The sequence below is a fragment of the Anopheles stephensi genome, chromosome 3 (genome assembly GCF_013141755.1).
Source record: "Anopheles stephensi strain Indian chromosome 3, UCI_ANSTEP_V1.0, whole genome shotgun sequence".
Classification (NCBI taxonomy): Eukaryota; Metazoa; Arthropoda; class Insecta; order Diptera; family Culicidae; genus Anopheles; species Anopheles stephensi.
Window position 1 is genome coordinate 31,990,589 of NC_050203.1, and position 25,884 is coordinate 32,016,472.

Sequence of the window (25,884 nt, forward strand, 5' to 3'; positions counted from 1 at the left end):
GCCACCCAGAACCGTCCAGTATCGAGATTGTGCTCGACAGTGTCAGGTCACTCACTGTCAGACAGGGGATATTCGTCTGCAGACCGTAAGGATTTAAGCGCAACAACAAGTGGAGAACAAGCTTTTTGGGGCGGATTCGCTGTTTTGTGTGCGTTGTTTGGTTGTTTAAACGGGGTTGTAAATGAAGAGCCGTTGGGTTACACCTCGTGTCCCTAAGGAATACGGTCGGCGACTTGTTTGTCCTTAATTAAGCTTCCTGACACGAGTGTACTGGAGCGTGAGTGAGTGTAAATTTGTTTTACATTTAACGTCCCAACTTGGTGGTGTGTGCTGTTACCTGTGAGTTCTTGTTATCATCCTTCAAGTGGCTCGTACGCAACTCCCTCCCTAGTTCGCCCTCTTACGTAACTGCGATCTGCCCTCCTCGGTCTCGCAATAGAGTCCAAGTGCAAGGACGCTTCGGGGAGCAAAAAGTTTATCAAACCGTGATAGCTGTGAGTGACAACGGAAACCCGTGACTACCGTGGTTTTGTGCTGTTCGATAAGCCTAGAATGTTCCTCGCTAACGTCCCAACGTTCGTCCGTACCGGTGCACCGTGAAACTAATTATACGTCCATTAATTAATTACACCTCACTTAGCCTGCAAACAAAAACGGTGACCGTGTTCTGCTGGCCGAGTGCAACAGCCATCCCCCTCAGCTGGTGTGCAGTGCGTCGATGCTCCATCCTATCACTCTAACGGGTGCAATTTGCAAGTGTCGTGCCGTATCGTAAGCCCACGCGTAAGAGGCCGCGTGACCCACGGTCAGTTTTGGGGAATCGCGAGACCGTTTTCGCTAGTAGAAAGTGAAGAAAACGCAATTTTCACACGCGCTTAATACCCGTTTAACAACGTTGTGTGCGATGCGTGTGCGCCTGAGGTTTTCGGTGGAAAACCAACGTGAAAATTATGTGACCATGTGAAATAATTGCTCACGGACCAGTGCCACGGGATCAACAGTAATCACCAAGCGGATCGTCCGTTGACGCAACCAGCATCTGCTGCTCGCGATTCGACCGGCTAGCCCTAGCCAGGGCCAAACACACATCATCCCGCTCTCTTTTATTATATTTAACACCTGCCGCGCGCCAAATGAGCACGTGATGCTGATTATACTGCTTTGCCTTTTGGGTGAGTTACAGAGGGTCGTACTAATCCGTGCTTTTTCGGGAACTCGGGAGTGCACAGTGCTTGGAAACTTAAAAATAACTAACAACAACCAGACACAGCAGTACCGCGGTACTGTAAAATCAATTGTGTTAACAAAAACGGGTTTTAATGAGCTTTGATTCATGTGTTCACGAATGATAAGAATTGTAACCTTCACCCCATTCGCGATCCTACCATTGATAGTACCGTCAACAAAGCCGGATTGACAAATTTGGTTCAGTAGTTCCTTGTCGATAACGTTAGCGCAATTTGTTGCAGGTGAACATCACTCAACCGAAATAACACCACCTTTAATCGCTATAATTGGCTGAGACAAATGGTGATCAAGGTGCTGGGAAATGATAACAGCGGGTTGAACGCGGGTATCGTTCGATGTTAATCGGTAGCTGATCAATCAAGCCCAGGTTTAATCTGTGATGGTCGACTGCGGTTTACTCTGCTGAATCAGCTTATATGAATTGATTTTTTTATATTTTAGGTTTGTCTGGTTTATAGCAAACATGATTGAAATTAGTGATGAGCATCAGTTGGCAAACTGAGGAAAGACGCGCTAGAAAGTGATAGCAATGCCGGGTGTACAACTGAACCGGAATTTAATCCAACCTAAACGATTCTCTCTTAGTACAGGCTATTTACTCCCTATCTAGGCTATCTAGTTTTCTCCAGTAAAGGCTAAGGAAAATAGAAAAATCTAAGGTTGAAGTGCAAAAATAAAGATATTAATTATTTAATTACCCGACTGCACAGACACAGACACCGATAGCGACCTTGATATCCTGTTTCTTTTGCTGGGCAGAGATTAGATAAATGGGGATTTTCAGCTTTAGATTAGCTTATTAGTTAGGGATATCTGGTGGCTAACGCTATAGAGACACCGGTTTTCATAGGACAGGAGCGTATTTAAGCACATATCCGTATCATTCGTCTGGACTCAAAGGACTAAAAGAAATAAGTCTCAAAAGCCACAAATGGGAGGCATGACCTGGTAGGTCGTTAAACCAAAAGAAGGTACTTGTTAGTTAGAGTATGCATAAATGGAGGTTTGTTTCCCTAACTTTTATTGCTAACCCACTGTTCAAACACTTGTCTCTGCTTTGAGTGAACGATTCGACCAAATGACACAGTTTCTGCCACCCGGAAGACTTTCGCGGCGATTAGTTTTTCTCCCTGCTGTCAATACAATCCTGATTTTGACTGGTGACATTACTGCATCTTTTCCCTTAATGTTTGGATCAAAAAGTAACAAACAATACAACAGAAGTTCACTCATTTGAGCCTGAGAAACACTTCTTCTTCTTCTTCTTCTTCTTCCTTGGCACCAGAACCTCGAGATGTCTCGGCCTGCCATTTCTGGCTTTCTGTGGCTTGATTTTACCCGAAGCAAAGTAGTCAGCCCTGCGTACGGGGAGGCGGTCTGGAAGGGATTTGAACCCCGGTCCTGCCGTGTGAAGACGGGCGCCGTTATCGCCTCGGCCACCGGACCGCCTTAAAGAACACCGCCTGAGAATCACATCATCGTATAATGTTTCCTACCATACACGTGTTTGAAACCGGGACTACCATCATTCCCACTTAGCTCCCTCCTTAGCTGAGTTGTTATACTCCTACAATGGTAGTACGATTCAATGTACATTAGAGTCATTTTTTAAAAAGTCATAGGTCTAATGAACCAATTTGAGCCAAAGATTGCAATTTAAACTTAAAGTACTGAGTGTTTGACAACATCAGTGAGTTTCTTTAACGCATTTCAAAATCTACTTTTAACCTTATTAAACCGACCTGCAGTAATTTTTAAGCAGTCAATATGGATAATGTTTTCTTGTTAATGAATTTATATTTATTGATAAGGTCCTTTGGTGGCTGTTATAGACTGTACAGTTTATAAATAAATTAAAAAAACTCATGAATAAACAATTTCTGTACCTTTTCTGGGGCTTTTTTCTGAAGAAACCCAAACATGCGTATCAATTCATTAGTCTGGATTCCAACCGAATTCTGATGGTTTATCAAGCTACTCAGTTTTAATAAAAAAAATGCAATCAGCGCGGCTATTTTTATCATATTTAACAACAGAATTGTGGCAAATGAAACATAATTCGACAATTAATCTGTTTTTTTCTCTCACACCATTGTGGATCATACATACTGTAGGGAAGGCAAACTTACTCATCGAAAAACACAATAAGTACTCAACCTTTATAAGAACCAAATGCTCTATACTTCTGTCCGTCCAATAATGAAACATTGCGTTGAGCAAATACAGCAAACACATGCCACCATTGCAAACGCAAACATGAAAAGTAATTACAAAGCAACAACCATCTGCAGGTTGCGAGAAATTTAACCTGGCATGTACCGAAAATATCACACTTTTTAATTAGCCAAATTACGTCGCCATTTCACACCTTACCGCACCGTAATGCAATCGACACGATCACTGGGCCGAAAAAAGAGAGGGGGGTTTCCCACACACATGGGAAACCGACACCGACATAAACACCATCCCCGGACGCTCGGCTTGCTCATTAAATCAATCAGTACCGTACCGCGGTTGTGCGTCCCAGCCACCGATCGACTGTATGCTTTACCTTACCAAACAAAACCAGCATCAGCATCGCACCATCGCATCCCACTTTATGCGGTTTTAAAGTAAATTTATGTACAAGCGACATAGCCACATAAATCTGTTCACAGCACGGGCACGCACCCGGCGAGATGCCGGGCTCCTCCAGTGAGCTGCTCCGGAGAGGAGAATGCAACCGGCAAGCGCCACAAGCGCCAGAATGCGTTTAATCGCATCACGTGGTTGAAGCGAGCTTCACTTCCATTATGGTGCCCCATTTTTGGCCCTTAATATGTTCCCCACTGTTGTGAGACCAGTTCTTCTCCCAGCAGGGCAATAAAAATGAAACTTTAACCTCTCGCCAGTTGGGAAGCTATTTTCGATTGTGATTTTACAAAAACGTGACTTAATCATCGTCGGTGCTGGAGGGAAAGCTTTTGGCGAATACTAATAACAGCAAAGCAAACACACGAAGGTAAAAGGATGCCTCCCCTGTTGGGGGGGGCGAGGGGGCTGTTTGATTCCGATTCCCCAATTGCAGAGGATGAGATCACACATTCGCCCGTAATGATGTGTCCCATTTCTTCTTATTTCACTTTCACACGCTTTCCCACTCTATACCCCATCGGTAGAAATCGACAATAAAATCCCACCAAATTAGATAGACACACCTCGCACCGCGAACGTACGTGTGTGTTGTTTGCAGCAAAATTTTGGGCTAGAAAGTGGTTGCGCTTTACATTCCACCGCAGCTCCACTTAGCGGACACTCGCCTGACAGCGATGATCTGTAAACAGACCACCAAGAACGAATGTAGTGTTTTATGTTTGAAACGGGAATTCAAACCCCACAAAAAAATGTGAAACAGGATTACGCAAACACGCCATCAACTTGCGTTCCTGGCGAGCGGCTAGAGACCTAGAGTTTGGAGAGTTGCCGTCAAAAGGATGCCGTCATGTGACGTGCAAAGTCATCAGAAAAAAAATGGGGCGGAAAAAAAATTTCAACTATTTCTCAACAACAAGCCGCCACTGTTCAAACACGTTTAATCAAGCGGAAAAAAGTTCCTATTTTCTCTCACATTTACTCAGCAACAAAAGAAAAAGCGCACAACATCTTTTTAATTTCATTTTTCACCCAGTGGGTGGATATTGTTTGCTCTCTCTGGCTCTCGTTCTCGAATAACAGCTCCTCGCGATCGTTCACGATCATTGGCACGATGTTGTTTGCGTTCGCGATCCTTCCCCGTATATAACGTGAACATGTTGACCTCCACGGCACAGCATTTTTGCAAATTTCGCATGAATTCCTTACAGCACACAAGCTCGAGCTCAACTGAAAGAAGCTAAATCCAATCCGGTACAATTACACCAACCGGCGTTGAAACCGGCCGACGAACACACAGAGCTAGTTAAGATTAATGATGCGCGTACGGGGTGTGTGACTTCCGAAAGGAGACGTTAAAACTGACCTCGTGGACCGACCAAACGGCCCGAACTCGTGACGATCGCGATCTTGAGAATGCCAACGGAAAATAATAATAATAAAAAACCCCAACAACACAGCAATCTATCATTAGTGGCTGTGTGGTGTCACGCACGGTCACCAACACCGTGTACACTCAATGATCACCCACTTAAACTAGCCCGTAAATCATGGGCGATATTTATATTTCTTTATAAAACGGTATATCATACTAGCGACTAGAAACAAGTGTTCCTGCTCGTGCCTCCGCTCTCCAAATCCCACGGGGCTTTAGCCAACCAGGACACGTTCACTGGGCCACAGCGTCACGGTGCTTGGTTCGGATGATTGACGTTGGCGCTGGTTATGCACGGCTGCAGAAAGTACGTGTGTGTGTGCGTCGCTAGTGAAGAAAAGAGCCTCTACACGAAAAGGATTAGTCGGATAAACAAACGAGCGGCTGTTTTCACGGTTCAAGCATTAGCACAATACTACGAAGTTGGCAGAACTGGTGACTGTCTTTCTCTCTTCCCTATCACACGACTGATTGCATGTGTTTAAATTATTTTCAAGGAGTTTTTGAAGTGAAAGATAGGGTGGAACTTAGTTTATAAAGTTCATAAAAGCATGAACCATAAGGAGCCCTCTATTCAAGCCAAAGAATCGGCATCAACTACTTTCCGGAACAAACCTTCGCAAACAAAGAGCTCTCCTGTCTTACATGTCCTTATCAACCACCACATGATAAATCGTTAAGCAAAAAGAGGACTTTTTTAAACTCTTTCTCTAATTCCCACAGCATTAGTCCTTAAACAACGAATCACGAAATCATTACCTTTATGTCTACACAATAATGTACGATTCTTTATTTACCTCTTCGATATATTTCGAGGACCAAAGTTAATATGGTTAAAGTGAAGATAAATTACCTTAAATACGAGAATAGATTTTAGTGAGATTAGTATGTTGCTCAACTAGATCACGATATAGCTAAACGGCCCTTTAAAGGTATTACGAGCTATGTCGTTCTATGCCCAATCTCAATTCTAAATAAGCTCCAATGTGCTCGGTCCTGTCACACATTGGAGCTTATTTTTATTATATCAAGTTAGACTGAAAAATGGCAATCACAAAAAAAAATGTCCTCTTCTTCTTTGCCGCTGCAACCTCTCGGCCAACAGATATCTCAGCCTACCATTTCTGGCATCGTGGACTTAATTTTACTCGTAGCTGAGTTGGAGTCCAGCGTACGGTGATATGGTCTGGGCAGGCTTACATATCCTGCCGTGCCACAGTGAGGCCGGTGCCGATCACGTCTGTGCCAAAGTAAATGGAGTTTTGTGTCACGCTTCTTTCGACCGCAAATTATACGTTCAGGGAGATTGAAGAATATCTCGCCCTATCAGAAATTCGTTATGAGCTATCGTCCACTGCCCGAGTCCGCTCACATGGCGATAACTAGGCCTGGTATCACATGCCAGGACCGGGTAAACAAATCCTATCCAGATCACCTCCCCGTAGGCTGGAATTACTACCGAGCAAAGTCTGTGGCTTCCTTGACTGCTCGGCCAAGATCTCTCGAGAGCCAAAGAAGAAGAAGAAGATCAGTGGAATCAGAGAACTGTGGTACACATGAAGCTGATCTTATAAGGGACCAGGGACTTATAAGAACCGGAGCTGCGGGTAAAATTTAATTACAAAAAGCCAAAAAATGCCAAAGTTAAGACCTCTAAAGGTTCTAATGCCAAACAAGAAGATGAATATTGTCTATTAGCTAGATATGGATAGCATCTATGATAGATTTGATTACATGCAAGGCGTGGAACTATATAGCTATCAGCTTCACGGTTTTCCCTCGATGTTTTCTGGTGATTCTTAAAATATGTTACTCAATCAAGTTCTGTCAGGACGTCGACTTTAAGAACCAGACGAACTTTCACCGTTCTTGCCTTTGTTATCAACAACTAAAGTAAAATAACCACAAACTGGTCCATTTCTTACACGCAAGAAACCATCAGTAGCGAATAATTTCTTATGAAACCCATAATCCTGCTGATGAAACGTTATTGAAGCACCGAACCTTTGCCGCAGAAAAACATTACAAGATTATGTTTTTCTGCGACACGCCACCCATTCAGGCAATCGGATATCGCCCCTAAACCGCACGCCTTTAACCTCAATTAATCGCCCTCGGTGCTCAATGTCACGCAGTACAACGCTGCTGCTCCACCCGGCAGCGAAGCGAACGACAACGTACCGTTGGCTATTGTTTCGATACAAATCCAACAATGCCTTTAATTAATTTACTTTAACCCAGTAACGGTGCGTTTCTCGAACCCGTGCTCAACGGTCGGAGTCTGCACAAATCCTACCCCGTCCTTGGCTGGGAAGTGCCACCCGTCCCGAAGGTGGCAGAAAATGGATCGCAATAAATTTACCCCAAAACGGCACGCAACAGAAAACCGCACGCACCGCGACGGTCGGTGACAGTTTCATGACTATTGCCACACGCAGACTCGCGCCACTCGTCCGAGACGTGGGTAAATACTGTGCGTTTCGCCCGGCAGTGGGTGTGTTGCGTGAGCGCACCGGTATGTTTAACCCCATCGACCCACATCAATAAAAAGCACAGGATGGAATCAGGATGTATCGTTCCGTCTCTGGTGGTTTGGCCGCAAAACGTGCCGCGCTGCTGATGCCCTGGTGAAACGTGTCCAGGAGATTGGGTCGTGGGTGGGCCCGCGTTCCATCTGAGTGCGGTATCAAAAGACGCCGGATGGAAATGGTACTTGAAAACAAAAGGTGCGCGAGTTAAAACTTTTCTTTCTGAATAGATAGAAAGAGTCTTTTACAGTTCGGTGTCTTGAAATTAACTATTTTATTGAATTCAGCCGATTCCGTTATCGGCCCATAAACGGCCCAGCAGCGATCGCCGCATCAGCATAACTCGTCGCGTTGGATACAACACGACACTCCCAATGCTGATTTAGCGATTACCGACGCTCGTTGCTAACTCGCCCCCCCTCAGATGTGAACGTCCACGATTCACTGTGTTTGTTTAGGAAATGTGACGTAGTCGGGTGTCTGATTTGGTGACGAATTATGTACTGTGACTACCGTTTGCGTGTTTTTGCACCTCTTTGTAAACCAGTAAAGCAATGCTACTCCCAGTATAATGAGAGGAAAGATGATACCTCCGAAAATGTTTATCGTTGGCCAGGTTATTTGAAAAGAGTTGTTTTGTAAGCGAATGTGCTCCAATTCTTTACGTGTCTCGATGTGCAGATTATGTAAATCTTCCAGACTTATGTTCGAAATTTCCAGCTGTCTTTTAATAAACACTCCGTCGAGTGGATATAAGTTCAACGTTCCAACTAGATCGGTGAGTTTGGATGAGTATCTCACGTCGTTTATGTAAATATCGCATGTGTTGAAGCTTATTACGAACGATCCCTGAAGTGTTCTGTTGCTTATACCACAGTTGGAGACGAGTGTAAATTTCTCTACAGAGTTAATCAATATGGCGTGATTATTAATCTGTAATATTTCAGTTTTGGCTGGACTCTTCGTAAAGTTACATTCTGCTTCTCGACCTTCCATTAATCTTGGAATGCAATCTGATTCATCCAACTCTATTTCATTGATTTTATAGATTTTCGGGGTTAGAGTGCTAACACGGTATCTGATTGCTTCGTGAGTTATGAATCTGTCATACTGGAGGTGAATCTTGCCGTCGTGGTACAGGATTGGATAAATTTTTATCTTACGGAACGTTCTTGGGTCGAGTTTGGGTGTTTTTATGAGCAGCATTATTTCTTGGCGGTTGGTGGCGATAGAGGCGTCGTCGTAGGAAAGCGCTTCTAGAGTTGTGTCGAACGGAATGTTTTCTGCTGCCAGGTTTTTTTCCAAACAATTGATTTCATATTTTGACAATATTTTTTCGTTTAAAATATTCGCTTTCGTCATAACTATACTATCAACTATTTCCTGCAGTGTGTCTATCATCTTTTTTAGGTGGAGATAAATATTGATGGAATGAATTTCTAATGATTCTGATCTGAATTGAGTTATTACGTTACGAGTTTTTTCTGTTATTTCTTTAATCTGGTTGTTAATATTCCTATTGATTGTAACTTGTGCATTATTGTCATCGATGAGATTATTAATTGTTTTGTTAATAACACGAAGATCGTTTGCATCTGGTGTTCCTGCAATAAACTTCCAAATTGTTCCTATGGAATCCCAACGTTTGAATCTTTTAGTGGGAAGCATTCTTTTCAATATGGTATTCAGTTCTTCGAATTGGTTTTGGATAATACTGGAAAATTGATTATTGCTCATTTTTTCGAAATCGTCCTTAATTGCTTGAATATAACCCTTATACGCAGTTAAATTGTAATGGTGTATGTAAATATGGCTATCTATCCTTATTCTTGCCCAACCTTCGTCCATTGCAACTATAGGTTGGTTGTCTACCTTCAGAATAGAGATCCTCGGCTCAGCTAGGGTACATACTACAAATAGAAAACTGTAAGAAGAGAACAATGATGTTAGAATGACGGTATTGTTAGCTATCTTATTTTTATATCGTTTTTATGAATTTTTCGTGAATCATTTGTGTTTATAGTGCTTTTGTTTACTTTGTTAATCTTGATTTTCTTGTATCTCGGCTTGTGTTTTAATCTGGCTCTGGTTTTTTCATAAACTGTCATATCCTCTTTTATATTTATTTCCTTTTTTCTCTTATTGTAATATGAAATATCTTTCTCCTGTTTCTTTGTTAAATTTTTGTAAACATTTTCACAAATATCTGATGAACGGACAGACGGTAAAATTATCTCATAAGGAGTATATTTAGTAGTCGAATGAATGGATGAATTATATTTGTGAAGTGAAAGCTCGATTAGATCAGAAATAGTTAAATTGTTGTTCTCAAATTTCGTTATTCGATAAATTTCTAATATGGTAGAATGGAACCTTTCTATTACTCCATTCATTTCACTTCGACCTGTAGCTGTTAAATATATTTGGATTTGGTGAGTTTTATAAAAATCTATTAGATCTTGTGTACCAAAAGATTTTTCGCCGTCCATTACTAATATTTTAGGAGGATGGTATTTTGTAATTATTTCTTTAACTGCCGGAACAATATCTAAGGCGGCTCGCGATTGAATTTCTTTAATTTGAGCGAATTTTGAAAATTTATCGATGTAAGTTAAAAAATAATGTTTTTCGAGAAACATTATATCAATGTGTGCAATTTGGAAAGGGTGTACGGGGATTGGAGTTTGTTGTTGAGGATACCGGATAGGGTTTCGGTCATATTTGTTTTCATTGCAGATACAGCAATTGGAAACAATTTTTTTTATCTTGGCTAGCAGCTTTGGAAAATAGTATTTACGTAAAATTTGCGACTTATTTTCCTGGGCTCCACGATGTGCCCTATTGTGCTCTGCCGTGATTATTTCTCGTTGTTGATCTTCGTCTGTAATGTCTTCCAGAAGATTTTGAGTAAATCGAATCTTAAGGAGCTTCTGACTTCCAAAATACTTCCTATAAACCTCTTGAAATTTTCCCATTATGTCTTCACTCGTGAAAAGTCCGTTTACTTTTGATATTGTGAAATGATCCTTTAGAATCTGTAAAAGAGATGATTCGGTTATTATTTCGGAGTAAATTGTTGTACGTTTAAAATTTTGGAATGGATATTCAATTACTGTGTTTGGTTTCCCTTTTTTCAACACGATCTGGTTGTGAAAAGCATTAAGTGGTGCTTCTGTAGAGATAATGTAAAAATCGTCACTAGTTTGTGATGAATGTTGCGTACCAGTCATAGAGAAAACTATTCTGCTGAGGGCATCTGCTACAACATTGCCTTTGCCTGATTTATACAAAATCTCGTGGTCATGCTCCTCTAAATATGCTTTCCAACGTTTTAATTTTGCGTTAGTATTTTTTTGGGAGAGGGCAAAAGTAAGTGGTTGATGATCAGTTAATATTTTGAGTTTAGCTCCATACAAATAATTGCGGAAAGTTTGTAGTGACCAGAAAATTGCAAGCATTTCTTTCTCAGGGGTGGAATATTTCTCTTCAGTTTTAGATAGTGTTCTTGATGCGAAGTGAATTGGTTTATCTTTGCCTAATTCACCTTGAGAAAGAACGGATCCAATTGCATAATCTGAAGCATCGGTTGTCAAAATAAATGGTTTGTTAAAATCTGGATAGATGAGAATATCGCTCGATGATAGTATTTGCTTCATTTTATTGAAACATTCGATTTCTTGTTGATTTAATGTAATTTTCTTTTTGGATGTGTCAGATCCCTTTCCCCTTAAAATGTTTGTCAAAGGTTTAGCAATTTTGGCAAAGTCTTTGACAAATCGTCGATAGTAGCCCATTAATCCTAGGAAGGCACGCAAATCTTTAATGGTTTTGGGCACAGGGTATTTATTTATAACTTCTATTTTTTTATGGTTGGGTTTTATTCCCTCTGTGCAAATAATGAAACCAAGAAATTCAACTTCTTGGCGAAGGAATTCTGGTTTGTCTAATTGAATTTTTAGTCCTGCATTATTTAATGTTGTCAAAATTGTGTCCAAATTTTTCAAATGATTTTCTAAATCATCGCCAAAAACTATTACGTCGTCTATATAAACGTAACATATTTTTCCAATAAAATTTCGAAGTACATCATCGATAGCCCTTTGAAATATAGCCGGTGCGTTTTTTAAACCAAACGGCATCCTAGTAAATTCGTATTTACCGTTATTAATAGCAAAAGCCGTTTTTTCAATATCTGATGCTTTCATCTTAATTTGATGGAATCCCGAAGCTAAATCTAAAGTCGAGAAATATTTTTTTCCTTTTAATTGGTCTATCACATAATTTATCTCGGGCATTGGATATTTTTCGGAGATGGTTTTAGCATTTAACATTCGATAATCGATAACCATTCTAAATTTCTTTTGTCCTGATGCATCCGGTTTTTTTGGCACAATCCATACCGGTGAAGTCCAAGCTGAGCGAGACGGTCTGATTATTCCATCCGCTAATAGCTTGTCAACTTGCTTATTTACTTCGTCAGCATATGCTGCAGGATATGGATACACTCTTTGATGGATAGGTGTATCGTCTGAAGTGTGTATTGCACATTCCACTTTGGTTGTACATGTTAGTTTACTGTCTGGTTTGTAAAATGCATCTCTGTTTTTATCTAAAACCTGGTTTAGTTTTTCTAGCTCTAATTTGGATAGATGAGATGTTCGGATCAAATTGTGGGATGACCGATTATGTGGAGAATAGTATGAGATTGGGATGACGAATCTTTTAGAGTTTCTACTCAATGTGATTTGGTCATTTTCTAGATCAATTTTAGCTTTCAATGTTTTCAACATGCTATTTCCAATGATTCCATAAAAAAAATTGTGAAATTTGTGTAACAAAAAGCGATCTTCAAAATCAATTTTGGGATGGAAAAAATTTATATTAATTGCACTAGTAGGAGCAAATGTACTATTTGCACAACTTATTTGACCTACTGAAAATTCGTACGGTTTACTGATTTCATATGCACGTGCCAATTGTGGATGTATTAAATTAATATTAGCACCTGTGTCTATTAAAAACGGAAAGTTTCCAATGGTAGTTTTAAGATAAATAAAAGGAAGGCTGGGAACTACCAACTCATCTTCCACTCTAAAAAATGGTTCTGACCATCGCGACTTGATCCCTCCAACGGATCATGCTCGTGTTGCAAATTTATGTTTTGTAATTTGTCAACAAGATTGTTTTGCTCTGTGAGCTCAAATTCATTTATTGTTTGTCCGTGACAATACCTTGCGTCGTTGGCATTTTTATTCATTTGATGAGCATATAATGGGTGAGCTTGCCTCTTTACCCACGCTTCTTGACTTGATGGTGGTCTTGGTCTTTTTTCGCCATATGTGGGTCTGTTACCATAGTCAATATGACGTGAATTTATACTTCTATCTACCTCCATTGGCTCGGGCTGTTGCCTCTGTGGGGTATATTGCTGATTAGGCAGGTAATGGGAATTGTATCGTGGAGCTGGACGAGGCGCTGCTCTAGGAGGGGGTACTGGTTGATAAACAATTTTTCTGGGTGCTACCCTAGGGGGTTGAGGCTCGAAGCCTAAATCTCTTGGCTTGGGAATATTAAGAGAATTTTGATTTCCATATTGATTTTTAAAAGGTGCTGATCGAACGTCCATATTAAAGTAATCAATGCAAAATTGATATGCTTTGCTAAGGGTCTTCGGGTCAGCAGTTTTTAATAAAGTGGATAATGGTTTTTCTAAACCTCTAATAAACGAATCCAAAGCTTTCTCTCTGAAATAGTTTATGTGGACATTTGCATGCAGAGAGTACTTACTGTCAGTTTGAACTTGTGCTATTATAGCGGCTAACAATTGGTTAACCCTGCTATAATATCCGGCGAGGCTTTCCGAATTACCCTTACGAATACACGTCAATTCATAATCCAGGGTCTTCACGTCACGCTTATCTTTATAGTAAAGCATTAGGATAGATTTTATCTGATGCCAACTACATGTTGCATTATTTGCATTTAACACATCGGAAGCTTCTCCACGGACTTTCCTTCTGATTGTTCGTTCGATCAGATGGAACTGCACAGAGTCGTCAGGAAGATCTCTATACATGATAAAAACATCTTCCACATCCGAAATCCAATTCATCAACTCATTTGGGTTTCCATCAAAAATAGGAACATCCCTCAAAAAGTCAGGGGTTTTTCCCATCTCCACGAAAGATCGTAGAACCATTTCAGTGTTGGGATTGGTCATTTTTGTGTTTTAAATGCTCACTTCACTTAACACTTGTCACGATCACGATTCACCACTAACAAATTACAGCAGAAGCTATTTAATTAAACACCAAAATTTCACTGATTTCGGATTTTTTAGGTTTTTACTTACAGTATGGTTGAGTTAATTTCCATGGGCATCTGACTTCTTTTTCTTCGGGGGAAAATTGGGCAGCTACAGCAAGATGTTCCTTTTTATCCTTCTGATGACTGGGGGCTCGCTGGCAGCAATCGGGAATTAACCACGGTGTCCCAAAGTTCGCTTCGTTATTATGATGGCTCCTTCAACCACGAGATTAGCCACAATTTTTAAATGGCTAACTTTATAGGATTTTTTTTTAACTTATACACTTCCCGCTGATTTTTTTGTCAGGTCCCTATTCGGGCGCCAGTTAAAACTTTTCTTTCTGAATAGATAGAAAGAGTCTTTTACAGTTCGGTGTCTTGAAATTAACTATTTTATTGAATTCAGCCGATTCCGTTATCGGCCCATAAACGGCCCAGCAGCGATCGCCGCATCAGCATAACTCGTCGCGTTGGATACAACACGACACTCCCAATGCTGATTTAGCGATTACCGACGCTCGTTGCTAACTCGCGATTTGTCAGTGAGTGATTTTGGTGAAACGTTTGGTTTGGGGATTTAAGGCATGGCAGAACACGGCTTTAATGCTACAAATTATATCGCGGAATTTGGTGTGATTCGTTTGGTTGGTTGGATGCTTTCTCAGTATATATTATACAATAGGGCATTTTTTATATGATATTATTTTACCTTTATTTTACTTTTTTATTACTTTTTATTTTACTTTAAAAAGAGAATGATTCAAACATCACCAGATGGACAGATGCATTGAAATGTTGAGAGCGTCCGGCTGTTTTAATGTATTACAAAGCTAGGCAGATATAAGAACATTGCGTTTCTACTCATAATGATATTGAAACTCATTTACTAACTAAAAATTAACGACAACATTCTAGATTAAAAATTAAGACAAAAGACTAGGTCAATATCACCAGCACGTTGAACGATTTCACTTAAAAGACGATTCAAGTATGGATGTCAAATACGGGTTCATAAAATATAGCTATGCCTATACAGCAATTAGGTATTGATCTTTACAATTGTGTATTAAATTGTTTTATTACGATAAATCACTTTTTTAACTATTTTGAAAGCTTGTTGTAAATTAGATTTAAGTTACAATACTCTAATGTATTCGAATGGGATTGAAATAACCATTGGAACCTTTGGAAGCTTCAACTATAAACTATAAACTATATCGGAATGTTTAAATCCTTTCCCTCTACTCTCACGACCCAATGTTGAAGCGGCAACGGTGCCGGTCTTCATATGACAGAACCGGGGTTCAAATCCCATCTGAGCCGTTCCCCCGTAGTGAGGTCTAACTATCCGACTACGTTGGTATCATAGAGTCTAGTAAGCCAGAAATGGCAGGCATGACCCAAGAGGAGGCCGTTAGGCCAAAGAAGAAGAAGAAAATGTTTAATTCGAGAGATCAACTGGAAGTAGAGGACTAAGAGCCTAAAAAGCAATTTGAAATAAATACATCAATGATCGAAAATAGGACTTAATAGAGCATTAGCAATCCTTATACACACACAAACGTTCCTGATACAGGTACACTGTCTAGCTCAAAGCTCAAAGAACTAAAAAATGGGCTCACTATTTAGCAGTGAGATGGGGTCACCAGGCTTCAATCTGCAGGCCATGTCATAAAAATGATACCAAACTACTCAACCTGTAGAGTTCTTTAAGACTATCCAAATCAACAGATGAGGTAGGATGACAGATGTAGAAGTAGTAAATTGGCAACATAATTTTTAGAGCTGATGCACAAGGATATTCCTGTTGAATTTCCTTTTTCTAAACTATGAAGATGGCTTGATATGCTTCAAGAATCTTATAAGAAGACGTGTGGGATGGGGTTCGAATCTTTTCTGGTAACCCACGTAGACTTTTGTCAAGGAGATTAAGATGTCAAGAATCTATACACGTATTCCAGATTGTACATGGACCGGTGGACCAGAGCACCCAAGAAGCTGTACTAAAATTGCTAATGGCTAATTGCTTTATCACCTTGAATACGCTTCAGCTCCCACAGCTCATGGTGACAGTTATCATACTTCCCACCAACTCCTTTAGCATTAAGACTAACGAGCTGTGGACGAGTCACATCAGCACATCCGGACGGCGCGAGACACGCACTTGAAGCGTGAAAAAACAGAAATCTGCACACGCTTTACCCGTTGACGATGCTTATTAGTAAACAGGAAGAAAGCGGCATGCAATTCAACAATGTACGAAATTTCACACCCGATAAAAATAGAACTTTACGATAGACGGTTTTGTCCAACTTTCTTCTTGTTGTCGTCCACTTTGCACGCTGCACATATTTCTGTACATGCAGTAAGTATGCTGCAGGGTTTGGGGCAAGAAATGTAGGTTCCCTCATACACTGATTAGCCGAATCAAAACTGGCGGTCCGTCTTAAAAATAGACACCCCATTAGACCCCTGCGCGATCAAACGGGACTGTGACTTAAGGACGTCGGTTACAACAAAACGGGCACACACACACACACACACCAGCTCACCTAACGGAAGAAAACCACAACAAACGAGCCAAATGCTTAATGTGCGTAAAATATGCGTCTGTCTGTACGGCTTTGTCTCCGTCGGCCGCACCATCGGCGGACCACCTCGCCTTGCCGATGTTTCGGTAATTGGTTCTATCCGATGACCGGGAAGAATGGTTGGCACCATTGGCAACGACATTGCCACCGGCACAAGATGGATGAGGCCATCGCGCGCGGTCCGTGTGTGCTCTTGTGTAAGCTTACTGCCGTCTTACTTTTTAAGGCACGGTACCGAACGAGACCGGAGCCGGCGAGTTAACACGCCATTAAGACGCACGGGACCGTCAAATTAAACAACGAAACACTCCCAACCACGAACCCCCCGGGTCTTTGTACACACCTGAGTGCAATTTCTTGCGTTACGTGTGGTATGTGCGCAGGCCGGCTGCTTTCGGCGGCCCGAGTGCGAAAAGTCAAATGTTTAATCTCTAGCTTACCATCAACCCCCCCTTTCCATTACTCTTGCCGCAGAACACTTGCTTTGTTTTCTAGAGGGCCCGGATGGATTGGGCGAGCCGTTCGGGCCTATCGAAGGAAGAGTTAGTAGCTACCGTGAACAACCTGCCAGTTCAAATAAACACTACCATCCGACATGCAATTGCGGAGTTCGAGTGCTTGTCCAGTGTTTGATGCACCTGCTCTCTAGTAAGTGAAGGAGAATAGGTTAGGGGATAGTAGGCCAGCGATCTGGAACACATCAACACAGGGTGTTTCGGGTAGCACTATCTAGGTAGCTTTTAAAAATAATGGAAAGCAAATCTCACAACCATACATTTAGGATCTTTAACTATTTTTACGATGCGATAAAAAATTGAGCATTGAAAATGCCCAAAATTTAGTCTTTTGAACGAAATGTTGTGTCCGAAAACTTTCACAATAACTTCTTCAAAAGAAGGTGGCAAGAGTAGGAGACGCAGCGTTTATTCAACGCGTTAGCTTAGCTCCCTGTGATATCTTTCTTTTCCCAAAATTGAATCAATTACGACGCCGCTTTAAGAATTCGCTGAAAAAACTACAGGTTTGATCTAAGGAAACGCAGGCACAATTTGTTTTGATGATTGGAAATAAGATATGTGCATTGCTCATAATAGCTCCTATTTTAAAGATCAGAAAGTAAATTGCGATTATTGGACAACTTTTTCAAACATTTTTAATGAATTCCCGGTATGTTTGTGACCGGATGAAGTTCAGAAGCTTGCTCAATTTAGAAGAGATTGTCAACTTAAAACCTCGCTATTTTTTTATCTTCATTTATCTATAAAGTTCACACAAATGTTAAATAAATATGACGTTATACTTCAGCTTGACATACAGTGATGGACAATAGAACAAGAGCACTTCTATTTCTACCCGTTTTTCAAACGACGTCTTTCGATATTTCTACCAAGTATTATCAAACAAAACAAAATCAAAACAAAACAAAAATCAAACAAAAACTTTTGCCAAATACTTTGGCACAAGTATCCTCAACATATTAAGGTTTTATTCCCATTTTAGTATTGATTTTTCAAAAATTTCCTAATCATTGAGTAAAGAAAAAACTTAAATAAAGTCAAAAAATGGTTTGCCTCAAAAACATCTAACTTTTTTAATAACATACCTAGACTATGTGCAGGTTGAAAAATAGAAAGCGTGGATGCCTGAAACAAACAAAAAATTAAGACTCATTTTGTTGTATAACATGTTTTGGTTATATTTTCCTGAGAGTAACACAAAGACACTTAAAATCGATATCTCGTTCGATTCAATGATAGCAATGTTTTGCCAACATCTGAAACTAAATTTTACAACGAAAAAACTATGTCGTTCCGTTACAAATTGACACTATAACCTCAATTTTACGACTTTAAAACATCAAATGGTCTTATTCTATTGTCCGTCACTGTAAATCTATGAACAGTATCACATGGTATTTTTTATGAGAAGCGGCATGGCAGTATCGTTTTAATAGATTGTATTTGGAAAAAAACTTAGTATAAAAGTAACAAACAAATTATAAAAAATGCATTATACTAAATTTATAAATTACTTCGCAAACGATTTAAATCTGTTTGATACTAAAACTAATGTATAAAACATGTGCACAGCGAGGGATGTTCTGAAGCACCCTGTACTTGAAAGCATATTACCGAATTTCTCAACATGGACGTACACTAATAATAATCTCGTTTGTAATCTGCACCACAACGTACCGAAAATAGTCTTCTTAATCATGCGTCTCCTTTCTCTCTCTCCCTCTCTCCCTCTCTCTCGCTTCCGTTGCTAGGCACCACCAGTGCCTGGTACGAAACCAGCGCTTGGAGTACCTCCACCCGGCGCTATTACACCACCCAGGACCATCCAACCCAGCGACAATGGACCGAACCGCACTTCGACCTCGGCATGTCCCGCAACGTGACGGTGCGGGAGGGTGAAACGGCATTCCTTACCTGTCGGGTGGAGAATTTGGCCAAGTACAGCATCTCCTGGGTGCGGCACCACGATCTCCACATACTGGCCATCAACGCGGACACGTTCACGTCGGACGACCGGTTTCAGGCGCTGTACAACGCCCAGACCGAGGAATGGACGCTGAAGATAAGGCGGACGCGCAGGAAGGACACCGGTATCTATGAGTGCCAGATATCGACCATGCCGGTGAAGAGTTTGCAGCTGTATCTGATTGTTCTCGGTAAGGTTCGCGGTCGGTGCGGTTACTCGGGCTCGTTCGTACCAGTGGGGGAACGTGATGGATCGCGACTACGCCACACTACGCGACTACTCATATACGCATCAGTTGTTGCGTCGAGCCAATCGACTGTATGATTTACAGTAATTATATCTCTCCCACCTATTTGCTTTCATTCAATTAGCTCGCGAATTGGGGACGGTTGTCCGTTTTTTTTTTGCGTTTGGAATGCCACCTAACATTCCTTCGTTCGACCCGGGGTGGTCGAATCGAATTCGTACCGGTTCCGGATGTCGGGCCTTCGGGATGCTACCGTACGCGATTCATAAATAAACTTGACAATCGCACTAAATGACACGGTACTGAACGGAACTACGGGCATGATGAACATTGCAAATCACACAAACGCACACTAATAGGCAAAATCAGCACAGGGCGCCAACATTCTGCCAACGCACTAGCAAATGGCAAATGGAGAGTGGTGCTGAACTGCTCATTCGCTTTTTCGGCTTACCGGTACGAATTAGTTGGAAATTGCAGCGTACCCGCGATTGTTCATTTTTGGAAGCGAAATTCTTCACCCGAAGCACGTTCACCCCACACACCATCACCACCGAAGACGCGCAACTGACGCGAACCGATCATCCATCATACACACTGGGGAACGGGGCTGACTAACGTTTGCGTTTTATTGCAAACAATCGGCTGTGTTTGGCTCCACGCTTCACACATCACGGTGGCCACGGTGGTACGGTGTAGTGCGGTGATGTGGTCACAAATCACACATTGGCCCATTGGCCCTTCGTTGGTGTTCGCGCGCTCATCGATAAACGTCCAGACGGGGGGAGTTGCAGCTGAGCAAAAGAAATAGCCGTAGAAATAAACAAACGCTCCGCTCTGGTAACGGTGTCGTGCACGGAATGCATCTCGATGCGTTTTGATGAAGCCAATTTTAGCCAAACTGCAATGGATGGCGATGCGAAACTACCATCTTTCGATCAACGGAATCACCGTGCCTTGGTTTATGGATAGTCATTATTTAGTAAACAGGTTTTCTGGCACAACATAACACTCGTTGGTCAGTGATCTTGGACCACATATTATAAGAGACAACTTACAGGGAAAATTTGTAGTGTTTGTAATTAAATCTACAACAGCTAACTCACTGTAAGCTAACTCAATAGAGCGACCTACAGTAGCAGTAACCCCTGACACACCTTGCTCATATGTTTCTTCTTCCTTGGCACTGCAAACGCGAAAGGTCTCGGTCTGCCATTACTGGCTTTCTGTGGCTTGATTTTACCCGTAGCACGGTAGTCAGCCCTGCGTACGAGGAGGTGGGTTGGAATAGGATTTGAAACCCGGCTTCCTGTCGTGTGAACACCATCAGTAGGCATACCATCCTGAAATAAGAATAAATTAATTAGGTTTTCTGAAAGAGTTTTGAGCAAAATATTCTACTAGTCACTGCTGAGGATAGTTGAGAGTGTCTACTAATTCCACTCAGACTCTATTTCTCTCTCTCAATTTTCTGCTATACTAAAAATGTCCTATACCTTGTCCTGTTAGGTGACATGAACCTGTCTATAGACGATTTATACGTCTAGAAATGAAAAGATTTGGTAAAACTGGAATGGTTTTTAGTAGGTAGTACCTCGACTGTTTTCACCGAAACTGCTTCAAATCAATTCAGAACTATAACAATCAATAATCAATTAATATGTTAATTGGTTTTATGATTTTCCTTCAACATTCAAAATCATTGAAAAGCGATTTTACTAGCCTGACATGCCTGACATGCAGAAGAGGCGAATGAGGTTTAAAAAAATAAGGTAAAAAACAGTATCGCGAAAATTTTTGACTCCGTCTAAGACATTTTTGGTCTCGTAACCCATATCTTTTTTTACAATTTACCAAATCTTCTTTATCTTTCGTGGCCTAAAGACTTCTTAGGTCATGCCTGTCATTTTTGACTTATTAGACTTATTGACACCACATAACTGGATAGTCAGTCTTCACTATGGGGGAACCGCCTGGATGAGATCTGAGCCCCCGTCCTGGCTAGTGAAGACCGACACCGCTGTCAAATCTACCATCGAGTCGCCCTATCTCCCTCCAATTTACCAAATATTAAATGTATTAAGTTTTTGGATGCGTTTTATGAGTTTTTTTTATTCATCAGTATTATTTTTACAATAAAATAAAACATGAGTACCGAAACGAATATTAATCAGGATTTAACATGAAACTTTTGCACACTTTTGTGTTATCCTCTTTTTCCACATGAAAATCCAAGCTTAATTTACACTTTAAACGAATATTTAGGAGGTGTTTTGCATTTTTACGACACACAAAAGTGTCCAAAAATCTTCTAACGAGAAAATATATGTATATTTTTTATTTAATGTGGTGACTGTGAACTAAAAAACAAGTATAACAAACTAGGCATTTCCTCCTTGTTATTTGCCATATCCCGGGCATGCTCGGTTCTAACGAGAAAATAGATGATCAAAAATTATTAAAAAAAATCAACGATAACTGAGAAAATTGTGAGAAGAAAAATACATGGGAAATCGTAAAAAAAAACCTCGGCACGAAACCAATCACATTTAGAGCATCGTCTTGAAACCACAGGAAAGCGTAAAAACACTTCAAGATTCCCTGTTAAAAAAGGTCGCTAGTGTTCTGTAGTATGTTTAACGATATTTAAACAGAATATAAAAAAGTTTTAAAACTCTACTTGGTATACTTCTTAAAACTCCCTTACTCAGACAATTAAAAAACCATCCTTAGTAAATGGAAAGATAAATCATCTATTGCAGCATTCAATCCATTTTAACCGACCGCAAATAAACCCTAAATTTTCACATTCAAACCCAAAAACATTCTAATATTTATAATGCCACCAAACTTTAAATAACTTTATCAATTTATATTTTATTCAAGATTACACAATGTATGTATTTTCGATTGAAATACTTTATGCCAAAGCTTCCTCTACTTTTTTAATACGTAATGGAAGGCCTGGCCGTATTGCTCTTATTCGACTTTTCTAGTAGAAAATTTGAATCATAAAGTTTTTAAAGTATCTGTAAAAATAAGTACGCCGAGCGATTTCTTCGCACCGGTGTTCGAAGAATATAAAATTTTAGCATATTTCCTTGTGGATGACGAACTTAACGAACTGTCGAACTCTTGAAGACCTCTCGTGGATTCATGTTGTTCGTGTGGTGCCATAGGTCTGGCTGTAGCGTCGATGAGCTTTGGTTGGTTCCTGCTGTCTATTGTAGGGTAGACGTTCAGGTTTGTCGATCTGGACTGAAACAAAAAAGGCCTAAGCACATTTCCCTTTTAAGGGAGATTATTATATTTGACATTGAATTCAATACATCCACATTGGCATTCAGTGCAATCATTATGTACACTATTTGTGAGACAGATAGCTTCTTCCTTAGCACTACAACCTCGAAAGGTCTCGGCCTGCGATTTCTGGCATTCTGGGACTACATTTTTCGCATAGCTGGAAAGTCAGCCCTGCGTACGACAAGACGATCCGTATGGGATATGATACCTGGACCTATCGTGTGTAAACCGGCACCGCTATCTCCTCAGTCAGCTTAGTTCATTTAAAAGAGCGGAAATTACCAGTCACTGCACAGCACTCAAGAGACCAATGTATTTGTTAAGTACACAGCATCGTGTGAAGTACTGTTGAATAACGACTATCTTGCATACAGTTTCGAGTGGATGCGACAATCTGTCTGCAGCCTAAATTTGCTACTAAATAATCGAGGTGTATGTCTAGGCTACTGTTGAATTGAATGCTTTCCCCAACATTCCTAAAACCGAAACGTAAGCGATCGATTAACGATACTTTTGCCATTTACGTGCCGCCAGCAAACTTTCTTCTACTTACGTAGTTTATGTGGAAAGTTAATTAAACCTGCCTCAAAATTCCGGTCGTTATTCTTACCGAACTGTTTATTTTTGGGACATTAGAAGCAATTTGCACGCTATTTCTATCATTAAGCTCCGCTCTTTATTGACGTCAATTCTCTGCAGGAATTTAAACAGTATAACAGAACAACTCTCGGGTTGCAACAAAAACACCCCCGTGGTAAAGTCGGTTCGGCATTTTCTCCCTATTGTATCAATCACAAAATATAGATCCGGGCCGGGAAGGGGATGTTAACAAGTTCTTCGAGAGCATATTTAAGGGTAGCACCAAGACCTTAGCTCAATCAACACTTTGCGAGGGCGCAATGTGATGCTGGTAGACAAACAAAACCACTCAACGATGGCGGATGTGTCGTCGTCGTCGTCGTCGTCGGTTATATTAGCTGCAACCGCCGGTGACATTTATTTTGACACACACAGCTTTATAAATGTGCTGTTCTGACTTATTAAACGGTTAATTTACATCGCCGTTGACACACGGGACACAATCCGGAACGTGGGTTTCAAAAACAGTGTAAAAAAAAGCTACCAGAAACCGACCAAGTGGCATCAAGCATCAACCTACCCACCCACGTGCGACGTCCGGGGTTCGAGAGAAAGATTTCCTTTTCCCCCCACAGTCACACAGTCACACAGGATTTGCATTCGGAAGTTCCATCTTTCGGAACGGTCGGTCCAATAAATTACGCCTCATTTCATATTTCACCAAGCCAATCTGGTTCTTCATCAGTTGAAGGAAACATTTTTTGTGTTTATTCCTCCTTCGCATAATTTAGTGACCCCGGACAGTGTGTTGCACTGCAAAGTGTGCCCTCGTTCACCGGTATTTAATTTATTTTTAATTTCTACCGTTTGGACAACTAACGACCGGCGGTGGTTGACAAACGACCAACAAACCGTGGCCCCTGGAGTACCGCGCTAGTAGCTGAACGATCGATCATCTCGCTAGGAAGGAAAGAAAAATATTATCGTAAATCAATGTGTGATTTTTTCTTTTGCTTCACAGACGAATCGCAGCTAGTCAGACGACAGGACGACATACTTTACGACATTCCGCCATCCTCCGGCGAGCATTTGGAGGGTCAAAAGGCGACAGACGCCTACAATCGGATGTACGCAGACCGAGTTAATGGTATGGTGATGGTGGTGCGCTATCAGTTCATCGATTAATACCGATTTGGGATGGGGGGGCGGTGGTTCGCGGCATTAGATTATCTCTTTCTAGTGACGACTACACAAATCCTCGAAGGTACGATCGTGTACGGCTACAAAGGCCAAAACGTCAATCTCACCTGCATCGTCAATCACAACTACGACCGGCGCCCGAGTCACATCGTATGGTACCACCAAAAGGACGTACGTATAATCGAACGATAGCTTTTGTGCAAACCCAACGCTGACCATCATCGTTACAGATCGTTGCCTACGAGTCACTGCGGAAGCGTGGACGATCCTCCCTGAACAGCATCACCTCGCATCATCTGATACGGAACGCCGAGTTCGATGACGCTGGAAATTACACCTGCGCTCCCGAGCTGTACCCAAGCGCCAGCACGATTGTACACATCCTAGACGGTAGGTGGTACTGTGCGAGTGTGTGTGTGTGTGTTGGCTGGCGCCATTGGTAGTGTCTATTTATATGCGGTGCAGTACTGATTTTTTTTTCTATCTCCTATTGCAGATGAAGAAGCGCAAGAGTCTAACAGCTCCAACCGAAGACGGATAGATGTGCTGACGAGGTTACTTTGCGGGTTAATTGTAGCACTGAGTGTACTGTACAGCCATCGCGATAGGATGAGTTAGTATACTGCAAATGTTGGGTACGAAAACAATAATGTACATAATGTAAATAAAAGACGAAATATCATCACGATCCTGGGTGTGAAATTTGTATTATGTGCGATTACTCCGGTAAGTAATGTTTGATGCCTGGAGTCCGAAACAACAGAAATACATGTATGTAGCAAGAGCAAATCAAGAGTAAGCTCAGTATCAGTGCGAATTTTAACTTATCGTCAAAGACTAGGCGTCTCCTTCGGGAGATATCGTAGGTAACATGTGGTAGACTAATTGTCCTCTTCATTTTTAAGGATACGTTGCACCAATTATGATGGTAATTGGTATGATACATTTATAAAAAAGGATGATTTTAGCAATGGTTGCAAATGCTGTTTGGCAGTTGATTATCATTGTATTCTTTACAAAGGAGCAAGTATAACAAATGAAGAAATTAATAGTAACTCATTCTTTCTGATCATTTTATAGCTGATAAAGAGTTTGAAAAGTTCAAAGATGCAACGTTGTACCATGAAGAAACGATTTACAGTAGCGATTTTATTTCCATACCAACCGTTTAAATTTAAATTTGTTCTTTCGCACGGATAATCGGGAATGCTGAACCGGTTAAGAACAGCAACGAAATGTCACTAGGCTGTCATTTTATTCTGACCCCCTCTTATGCCTCGTGTACACGTGTACAACAAATTACGAATAATTTTAACGTAAAAAATAGAATTT

The 25,884-nt window shown here is 40.9% G+C and overlaps 1 protein-coding gene across 3 annotated transcripts; it reads left to right on the forward strand.

Annotated features, from left to right (window-relative positions):
- LOC118509520 lies at positions 1-25,255 on the forward strand. Of its 3 annotated transcripts, XM_036050223.1 has the most exons (7): positions 21-85; positions 641-1,172; positions 19,009-19,413; positions 24,374-24,499; positions 24,578-24,723; positions 24,783-24,942; positions 25,049-25,255. In XM_036050223.1, the coding sequence occupies exons 2-7, from the start codon at positions 1,145-1,147 to the stop codon at positions 25,168-25,170; spliced, it is 987 nt and encodes a 328-aa protein (XP_035906116.1). In that variant the 5' UTR covers positions 21-85; positions 641-1,144; the 3' UTR covers positions 25,171-25,255. The 3 variants fall into 3 exon arrangements, with proteins under 3 accessions (XP_035906115.1, XP_035906118.1, XP_035906116.1); XM_036050222.1 differs by having other exon boundaries at positions 1-1,172; XM_036050225.1 differs by having other exon boundaries at positions 1-1,172; positions 19,019-19,413.
- Positions 25,256-25,884: the final 629 nt, after the last annotated feature.